This window comes from Tenrec ecaudatus, chromosome 1 (genome assembly GCF_050624435.1).
Source record: "Tenrec ecaudatus isolate mTenEca1 chromosome 1, mTenEca1.hap1, whole genome shotgun sequence".
Classification (NCBI taxonomy): domain Eukaryota; kingdom Metazoa; phylum Chordata; class Mammalia; order Afrosoricida; family Tenrecidae; genus Tenrec; species Tenrec ecaudatus.
In genome coordinates, this window is record NC_134530.1 from 179,664,756 (window position 1) to 179,674,819 (window position 10,064).

A 10,064-nucleotide genomic window follows, 5' to 3' on the forward strand; every position below is an offset into this window, starting at 1 on the left:
TTTAGCTGCCTGGACAGCTGTATCTGCACAAAAGGTGGCCTACAGTTCCCTCTAGTGGCCAAGATGTAACCATACCAGACTCTGCACATCTGATATAGAGGAGTCTGCTAAGTCACTGGCTGGTTCGTTTTTGCATTGTTCCAAGTGGATCTTCTCTGAATACAGGTGCATTTTTATGTGGCACCCGGGGGCTAACAACCTGATCAATGGCTCAACCTGTGCATCGGAGGCCATGGGGCAGGGCAGGTAACCCAGGCAACGGAGGTGGACCCCCACACTGTAAGGGCTGGTGACTTGGTACTAATGGGGAACAGTCATGCTAACGGTACTTGAACTCAATGCAATGTTTGGAACAGAGACTTGAAGAACATGTTAAAATAAAAGCAGAAAGGGTTTTGACAGTGGGCATTGAAACTGTGCAATAAAGATTAAGATTTTCATTTAAGAAAAGAAACCCAACACGTTCATGAAAATATTGCTTTTAATCATGAATGCTTTGAATATGAAATCCATTTTACTAAATGCAATAGAAATCTTTCTTTCCCCTGCCTTAAACAAAAGCTGTCTGCTGGATTTGTTTTGTACTTTTCCAACATGACTCACATTAACTTCTTTTCTCTTGGCCATCAAGAATCTTGAGGTTTCCCCTCCAGATTCCTTAGCCCTCAAACCTGAACAGTGGTCTGAGGGGCTTAAAGAAAAAGGAGGAAAGTGAAACTGAAGTGGACTTGGAGGCTTGCGACAAACAAGTTCACTTCAAACAATAACAACAACAACAAAAAAGAATCTTGAGGTTTGATCCCTTCTTGGGGAGGAGTCTTGTACTGCCTTCTGAAATCATGTATATAGGTAACAATAAAAGTACGGTATATACTCGTGTATAAACCGAGTTTTTCAGCACATTTTCAATGTCGTTTTTGTGGTAAAATTAGGTGCCTCCGCTGATATTCGAGTCGGCTTATACTCAAGTATATATGGTATACCACATCTTCTTTTCAGCAATCATTTTTTTAATGCCATGCTATCTGCCCACTGATGACCAAGGTAAGGAGATGCTGCCAAATTAGTGACCACTGAGGGATTCCGAGCAACCAAGGAAGACTTAGGTCACAGGTGAGAGGACCCGACTGACAATAAGAGCTGTGGGCGGGACTGGGAAAGAAGGCTTCTGACCAGACTGCACACCTATTTCCCCACCTTCTATCTTTTGCAAACTCATCGAGGCTAAAATTGTGTGTGTGTGTGTGTGTGTGTGTGTGCGTGTGTCTGAGAGAGCAAAGAGAGAGTGCATATGTGTGAGAATGGGGAAAATCAAATAATCAAATTCAAGAAAAGTTGCTGAACTTCCTTTTAATTTTATCATAACAAAGAACCTGGTTCAACCGGTGTTGAACCAACAGACTCTCGGTGGAGCAAAGCAGCTTCCAGGACTAAGGAACAGGCAGCTTCGAAGGCCAGGGGGTTAATTTAGGTCCGATGCTTCTCCTCTGCAAGGCGCAGTGTCAAAGAAACCATCAGGCGCTGGTGGACACAACTTCTTTGATCTCAATGGAAGACATTTCTCTAGGAAATTGGCAGCAACCATGTCCTCCAAGAAATGCAGTAAAAAGTCCAACTCTAATCTGTAAGCAAGCAAGCCAGCTATAGCCGGCCGGCCAGCGTGTACAGAACAGCCGGGAAGCCCTCCCTGGGGACGGAAGCCCTGCAGGTCTGAAGGGGCCATCCTATGATGCTTCCTTCCCGTGGTTCAATTAGCCACCTTCTGCTTCACCTAGAAAGGGGAGGAGCAGGGAAAAATGATGATCTCATTAAACCTAAAAGCTAAAAAGTGCATTTGTTCGAGGGAAGGAATAGCGAACCTGACTGCGAAGTTCAATTGTGAGTTTCAGTTCCTTCAGTGTACTGACAGAGGCCTGGTGGCACTGTGGGATAATCAGGTTGATAACCACAATGTCAGTGGTTCAAACCCACCAGCCGCTCCGAGAGAGAACAAGGAGGCTGTCTGCCCCAGCACAGACCCTACAGGGTCACGGAGTCAGCATGGATCTGATGGGACAGCAGTGGAGCCGGCCCTCCAATGAGGAGCCTAGTGGCTAAGTGGTTAGCTGCTAAGGGCAGGAGAGTCCCAGCAGGCGGTCCACGCCTGTGGCAGTTACAGCCCAGGAGACCCCATGGGCAGGCATCTACTCTATCACACAGGCTTCTACAAATCAGAACTGACATGACAACACACAACAGCAGGGCACTGAAGAATCGCCCTTGTATAAATCGCAGGTTCCTGGGCCCAGGTTCTATTGGCATTGAGTAGGGCCCCAGAATCTTCATTTTAAGCCCCCCCCCAAGCACCATGTGCACGCAGGGATCCCTGGACACCACAGTTCAGGAAAGGCCGCCGTGGTCATCACTCCAAGTAGAACATGTTATCAACCGCAGGGGTTACAGGCCCAGGCGGCTCCAAATTGAGATGGCAGGGGAGGGGGATGGACCCCTGGCTGGTGGGGTCCTTGGGTGCCTTTGTGCTAATTTAGCACCCCGCACCCCCGTGTCAGAGTCGAACTGCGCACAGCGTTCTCTCTACCGAAGCAGACCCTCCAGCCCTTCTCCCTTGGGGGACTGGGGCAGGGAGCGAGGGGGTGTTTGAAGGGGGCAACCAACCACGCACCTGTTTGTGCCACAAGCTCACCAGATGACCCGCTGCCCTCCAGATGACTGGCTCTGAGTTCAAGTCTGCCCCGTAGTGTTTCTTAGGCTGCAATCTTTACAGAAACTGACAGCCCCACCTTCCTCCCAGAGCGGTGGGCGGGTTTGAACCTCTGACCTTTCCGTTAGCAGCCCAATGCTTAATCCATAGCACCACCAGTTGACCACTGTGCTACAAGGGATTTTCCCTGCCTGGTTTACGAAAGTGGACTGCCAGGTCTTTCTTCCTCATCTTAGCCTGGAGTTCCACTGAAACCTCCCTGGCAGGATGGCACGCAGCCAGCCAGCCTCTACTGACAGGTGAGTGGTGGCCGCCCTTGGCAGTCTTCTTCACAGAAGGCCAGTGGAACTCCACCCCAAGCTGCTGCCCTCACTAGGGCAGTGGCAGGTGCACAAAGACTTACTAAAATGCGACCTTGTAATATTCTTCAGGTGTCACTATTTTTGCTCCGCCGTAATAGTCCAGGACCCAGATATTGGTTATGTTCAATTTTGCAAAGAACCAATGATGGTCGGCAGGCCAGGTCTTCATCTCTGGGTGCCGCGTGAATAACGCGGTCTTTGCAAACTCCACTTCTGTCTCATTCACCTGGAGGACAAGGGTGACAGTGACGTTCATGCAACACGCAGACGGTGTGATTTCTCGCTTGGCAAGAAGCTGTGGTTCCAGCCTCCTACGAACCCCGTGGCTGTGCTGAGAGGCAGGTGCTTGCACGCTGATGGGGTCACGGGGAAGGCAAGGCACAGAGCAAGGCAGGTGGCAAATGCTGGTGCAAACAAAGTGGGGAGACATCGTGCAGCCCCGGTCCCCATCGCCAGCCAGCAGGGATTCTGAACCACCAAAGAGACTGTGAGGCCCTGTCACAAAATACTACTGGGGCCTGTACCGGCACGTCAGTCCGTCGACCCCATAACCTGCGCGTGCTGCCCACGGAGATCGTGAGCGCCTGGCGAGCGTCCAAAGGACAAGCAGCTTTCGAGGAGCTCTGTGGAGTTCAAGTGCACGCTCCCCTTGCTGCCGGGAAGAACACTCAGGCGCTCCGAGGCGCCCACTCGGAATGCCAAACACTCCTTCCTGACACTAGCAGGGGGCACTGGCGATGCACCGGATCACAGGTAAATCTCCTGGCTCGGCACCCAATGCCCGTCCCGGGCCTCTGCGCGACCTCTTTCTCCAGCACCAGGGGCTGATGATGCGTGGGTCTCGTCTGTAGTAACTGTCACCCTCTTTTTTTTTTAACAATTTATTGGGGCTGATACAATTCTTTTCACAGTTCATACATATACATACATCAATTGTATAAAGCACATCTGTACAGTCTTTGCCCTAACACCCTCTCTGCTCCCAGGCTGGGACTCAATGAGGAGACACGGAGCCCAGCCTGGGCCAGACTGTAACGGGGCTCTGGGTGAGCAGAATTCCTTTACATGGGTAACTGTCAATCAGGGACTCTGGGCTGTTCTAGCTGCTGGCCTTAGGAGAATAATCCATGGAGCGTGAAATACCTTATCAATGATCTACATTAAAGCGGCTTATAAAACCCTTCCCGTTCATAGAATGATTTTACAACCAATGATAATCTCACTTTGCAACTCAATCACCAATCAGCCTCCTCTTACTCTCCAGAGAGCTCTTCACAGGGCACCGCTGTGCAAGCTGGCGAGTCTCCTCTGAGCAGAGGGACTGCTTACCTTGGTGACTTCTCCTGACAGCATTATGTGGGCACACAGGGGGCTCTGGGGATCAAACCCGTATTTCCTGCAGAAGTCAGTCTGCGCCAGAGACATGGTCAGCGTAGCCTGCTGATTTACCTGCAGAGAGAAAAGGCAGGTCCTCCTGTGTGAACTCTGGACACTGGGGGGTGATCAATCTGCTGTGTTGCGTACATCATGTTTCAGGCGTGTGACCATGCTCACACGGCACAGCCGTTACCTCTGCGCAGGGGCAGAGAGAGCCCCCCCCCCCCCCATACACAGGGGCAGATAGAGAAAACACAGACACACACACACAGGGGCAGATAGAGAAAACACACCCACACACACGGGCAGATAGAGAAAACACACACACACAGGGGCAGATAGAGGCCATACACACCCACACGCTCACAGGCACACACACTGCCCCACCCCACCACCACCGGCTATAAAGGACTGAATTTAGAGTCCGTGGGTGTCGCATTGGAATCAGCCAGAAGGCAGACAGTTCACACCCACCCGTGGCATCAAGAAGGCAGCCTGAGAATCCTTTAAAGTTCCCATGACTCAATGGCAGCTAACAGCAGCACCATTTAAATTTTTTTTTTATTGTGAATTAGGGGCAAGTTTACAGAGCAAGTCATCAGTCTCACATCCAACAATTCAGACCCATTCCGCTTCACCTCATGCACTGTAATCTCGGGAACTATCGCCTGCCCCACTCCCCCTTCTTTCTAGTTCCTAACCCTCCGAACTCTCTCGAATACAGTCCGTGGGCAAATCCTTCCTTTTTTATCTCAAATGGTTGATCTGAGGGTTGACCATAGTCCCAGGCCTCGAGGGTGATGGAGGGCCACAATCTTGGGGTACCCATCTGTCTCTATCTGACTAAGCCTGGTCTTTTTCTTGATTTTGCATTTTGAAGTAATGGTACTTTAACCCATTTTTTCCTGAGCCTCCACAAATCTGTCCACAGTTATCAGAGGAATTCTAGTTACAGAACTATCCAAGTTCAAGCTTGGCCTGTAGCCTTCATGAAGAAGCCAAAGGGTTCAATTTGAATATGAAACTAGGGCATGAACTGTCCCTCGATTGCTCAACCAGATGATCAGCAAGGAAGTAGCTGAGTCATGCTGCTTGGTTATCATACATTAGCAGAAGCTGTCTTGTGGTTTCAGAACTAGCTGTCACGTGGTTTCCTGCTCAAGTAACTAGAGAATAATCCTTATTTGAGATTCCAAAAATTCAACAAGCAAATGTCCTAGCTCCTGAATGATTGGCAACTTCCTGAAAGGGATTGTTTACAGATTACAGCAACCCCACCCACTGTTGAGTTTCAGGCGACTTGGCTCTTCAAACTCTAAGTGCCTGAGCGGAGACTTCTGCCAGGTCACAGTAATCCATCACAACAGAGTCACACAGAGATCTCCCGGAAATCAGTTACACGTTTGCTGTAGGGAAGCCATTAGGAAAACACCAGCCCCAGCCCCAAACCAAAGGCTATGATAAAACCTTTCTCTTCCATGAGTGTATAATCTTGTTGAAAAGTCCGACAAAAAAACACACTAAAATAATGCAAAACAATTCATATGGAGAGGTCAGAAGGTCAAAGATGGAGAGGTCATGAATTGCTCAAGTGCGGCTCGGCATACGCAGAAGTCACCATGGAATGGCATGACCCAGAAGCCACTGGGAGCTGGATACAGCGCTCAAAATCAGGACATGGGGCCTATGAGGCGTTCAGGACAGGAACTTCAGAAACTGGGAGGCATCAAGCCGGCCGAGGGGAGTGAGCACCAGGGCTCGCAGCGGTGTAGGGGACAGGAGAGGCTCCTCTGGAACCCCTCACGCTGCACAGAGAGCCTCACAAGGAACACCGCCAGACCCTAAAGCAGCGGTTCTCAACCTGTGGGTCATGACCCCTTTGGGGGTCCAACGACCCTTTTCACAGGGTCACCCGATTCATAACAGTAGCAAAATGACCGTGATGAAGTAGCAACGAAAATCATTGTAGGACTGGGCGGGGGTGGGGGGGTCGCCACCACATGAACTGTAGGAAAGGGTCGGGCATTAGGAAGGCTGAGAACCACTGCCCTTCAGGCTCTTACACAGGGCAGGCGGTGGTCTTCGGCTCCTTCCAAAGGTGGTCAGGGTCGGGCCTTGGCGAGAAGATGGGAAATGCACCCTGGGGACGAATTCAGTCGGGGCAGAAGGCAGGAGGAACACGGGGGAAACGTGGCTGTCTTTTTCTAGATACCACAGACCTGGGCCGGGCTGACCACTAACCACGGGGTCGAAGGTCAATGGGGAGTCCCTGCCGCTGAGTGGAACAAGCACTAGGCCTTCATTCCCCCCACGCCCAGTTTGAACCATGGGCAGGTTTATTCCTTTGTTTAGTTGCTTGTTTTTGAGGGTGTTAGAGAGTATTATTTGTTTTTTAACCAAATGTGCTTTCCATACATTGCCTTGGCATTGCCTTACTGGGTTACTTCACTAGGTGGGTACCAGAACTTTCCCTTTAAGCTGAAAAACACTCCATTATACACACACAGCATGTTCTGCTTATCCATTCCTCCCTGCCGATGGGCACTTGGGCTGTTTCTGTCCTTCGGCTACTGTGGGCAATACAGCTGTTATGAGCATGGGCCTGCTTAAATGGCTGTACTCAGCTCTTCTCGTTGTCTATCCATAGTAGTAAAACTGCCGGGTCACTGGTAACCCCCACCACCCATCTCCCCCATTAGTGTGTCAGACTGTGAAGGTGCACATGGTGCTACAATGCTGGCATTTCAAACACCAGCAGGGTGGACCACCGTGGGCAGATTTAGTGGCATGTCCAGATGAAGACAAACTAGGAAGCAAGGCCTGGCAAGCTACTGGAAACTGCCGAATGAAAATGGACGGATCCCAACAGAGAAGTGTCGGACACCGTGCTGCCGGGGGGGCCTGGCCTGGAAGTTCCTGACCGCACAGCAGCTGCAACAATGGGCTCACACCCCCAGTGATGATGAATTTGCTCAGGAGCCACCCACTGAACGACAACAGGGCGGTCCTATGGCAAATCTTGCCTGCAGGGGTGGCAGGTACCACTTGGCACAGCCACCCATGATGTAGTTGTCCCAGCCAGCTCCACCCACACTGCATTTTACCACGTCTGCTCAGGTGGCTGGGGAGCACGGCCATGGTTGAGAGGCCTGGTAGAGTACAAGCAGTCTGGTGTCCCAGTGGTTAAAGTGCTCGGCTGCTAACCAGAGGTGGTGGTTGGAACCTAGCAGCTAGCCGCTGGGAGCAAGCGGTGGCCGTCGGCTTTGGTAAAAGGTGCACAGCCTTGGAAACCCATGGGGCAGTTGTCCTCTGTCCTATCAGGTCACCATGGCCTCTGTGGTCACTTGATTCGACAGCTGTGGGTTTGGGTTTGGGGAAGTAGCACGACTTTGTTTTGAGCAAATACTGAAGGAGTGGAGTGACCTGCTGATTCTTTAAAAATGGTGAGCTGGGACATGTGAGTCTTAGCTCCAAGGGGCAGCTGCCTCTTGGTTTTTGTCATTAGATCTAGTTTTCCAAGAGAAGTCATACATGTGGATGTTGAAGGGAAACCTCCACTTTTAAATGTCAGTAATGGATTAGAACATATTAGAACTCTGTAGAGAGCAAAGGAAACTGATCTGTTGGGGACATACAGGGGGTTCTTCAAAAACTTCATGGGAAAATTTCATTACCTTTTCATTCCAGTGTCCACCCACGTTTAGAAACACTTCTCCGGTCTGATGGCAGATCGACCTGGGGTGGAACTCCGTTGGGCGTGGCCACCTGCTTTGGCAGGCTACTTGGTCTAGCTAAGCCCCGTTTTTCACCTGAGAATGGGGATAGGCACCCTACCTCAAAGCCTATGAAACAATGAACAGAAAGTGTGGGCCCGCCTGGCACGTACCAGGTGCTCAATCAAGTACTAGTTTCTTTCATCTTATCCTTTATCAAGAATGCTAAACTTTCCCAGTGAACTTTAAAACTGGGGTCTCTGTCTGAAGGACATTCCACCAAATCAGGCCCCGTTTCCTGGATCCCATATGGCTCTGAAAGGCGCCTTGGTGGCCTCGTGGGCTATGGTCAGCAGTTTGAAACTGCCTGCTGCTCCTTGGGAGAAAGATGAAGATTGGTGCTCCCATAAAGAGTTACAGCTTTGAGAAGCCGAGCCGTCTGGCCTGCCCTATAGGGCGGCAATGAGTCAGAATGGGCTACATGGCCCATAAGCTTGGTTTGGGGAGGGAAATGGCTCTAGCTTTCCAGGCTGTCTGTGGCACCTCACTCCTCTTTGGGGCAGGAAAGGTGGACCAGACCTGGTGACCTTCAGCTCCTTAATAAGTCACTCATGCAACAGAAGGCCTATGCATTCTAATCATCTCAACTCATCCAGAGGGTCAGGAAAGTGATACCCTGAAGACACACACAGTACGTGCTTAGCAACCTGACAATCAGTGTACCTTGTTAAACCTTTAATATGAAAAGCTCAAACCAATCTCACTGTCGTGGATTCCGAGTCATGTCGACCTGCCCCTGTGGATTTCTGACACTGTGGTTATTTGTGAATGTACTGCATCTCATCTTTCTCCTGACGCTGGTGGTCTCGAACTGCTGACCTTATGGAAGGGGTTAACATCAAATCCACCAGGGAAGAGCTCCGAGCTCCGTTCATGGCAGACCTCAAGCTGACTCAGGAATGAGAACCCCTTCCTGAGCAGGCACAGGGTCCCCACCAGCGCACGCCTAGGGGCGGGATGGGTGTGACATTCCTGGCGCCGGCACCCCTGGGGCCTGCATGGGCCATGGAGGCAGGAGTGAAAGGCGGGCTTAAATTCCAAATTCTTATCTCTACGAGCCTCGCTGAACTGGTCCGGGGCAGGAAGGCTCGCCCTCGGCCGCCCGACCCGGGGGCCTCCGGGCCTGCCCGCTCACCTGCAGGTCGCCCACGGAGAGCTGCATGGGGCTCAGGTAGAAGTAGGGCACGCCGCTGCCCGCGCCCGGGGGCCCGTCGCTGAGCGAGAAGACGTTGGCGAAGGGCCGGCCGCGCACCGCCGGCACCGTGGAGATGGTGGCCAGAGCGCCCCAGTCGCTGACGTGCGTCACGAAGCGGGCCACCCGTGCCGCGTCTTCGCGGGGCGGCAGCGGCGGAATATGCGCGGCCGCGTCCCAGTCCCCGTGCCCCCGGCCGCCCCGGGCCAGCGCCGGCGGTGCCAGCAACGCCAGCAGCGCCAGCAGCGCGGCCCACGGGAGGCGCACCGAGCCGCGAGCTCGCCCAGCCATGGCGGCGACGACAGCGAAAGTCACGGGATCCACAGGGGCCCGGACTCCTGAGTGCGCCCGAGCCCCGCCCCTTCCGAGAAGGGCCAATCAGAGCCGAGGAGAATGGGATGGGGGCGGAGTCCCTCTGCAGCCCTGCAACCTGTGGGATGTGAGATTTACTTATCCACCTTCCTCCCTCTTCACTGGACCGCTCATCCTTGGGATGTTTGTTTGCTTTGGCTTTATTTCATTTGGATTGGCAAATCTAGGGGGGAAAAGTTTACAGAAAGATTTCCACTGGTTTTTTTTTTGGACTTTTGCTATGTTCCCACTGCCATTGAGTTAATTCCCATTCATAGCGATCCGAGAGGACAGGGCAAAACTGCCCT

General features: G+C 51.9%; 1 protein-coding gene across 1 annotated transcript; it reads right to left on the reverse strand.

Moving 5' to 3' along the window:
• Positions 1-1,334: 1,334 nt before the first annotated feature.
• CREG1 (cellular repressor of E1A stimulated genes 1) lies at positions 1,335-9,712 on the reverse strand. Its single transcript, XM_075564449.1, has 4 exons — positions 9,349-9,712; positions 4,393-4,512; positions 3,105-3,289; positions 1,335-1,771 (listed from the first exon to the last, which is right to left on the reverse strand). Coding segments are annotated over exons 1-4 (654 nt in total). The 5' UTR covers positions 9,697-9,712; the 3' UTR covers positions 1,335-1,770.
• Between the last annotated feature and the right edge of the window lie 352 nt (positions 9,713-10,064).

Bases quoted from the DNA above. Each gene is read 5' to 3' on its own strand.
- CREG1 (XM_075564449.1), bottom strand. From the start codon at position 9,696: ATGGCTGGGCGAGCTCGCGGCTCGGTGCGCCTCCCGTGGGCCGCGCTG. The intron at 4,513-9,348 runs GTGAGCGGGCAG...TTCTCTCTGCAG, and splicing joins TCTCCGTGGGCGACCTGCAG to GTAAATCAGCAGGCTACGCT. The intron at 3,290-4,392 runs GTAAGCAGTCCC...CTTGTCCTCCAG, and splicing joins TGTCAGGAGAAGTCACCAAG to GTGAATGAGACAGAAGTGGA.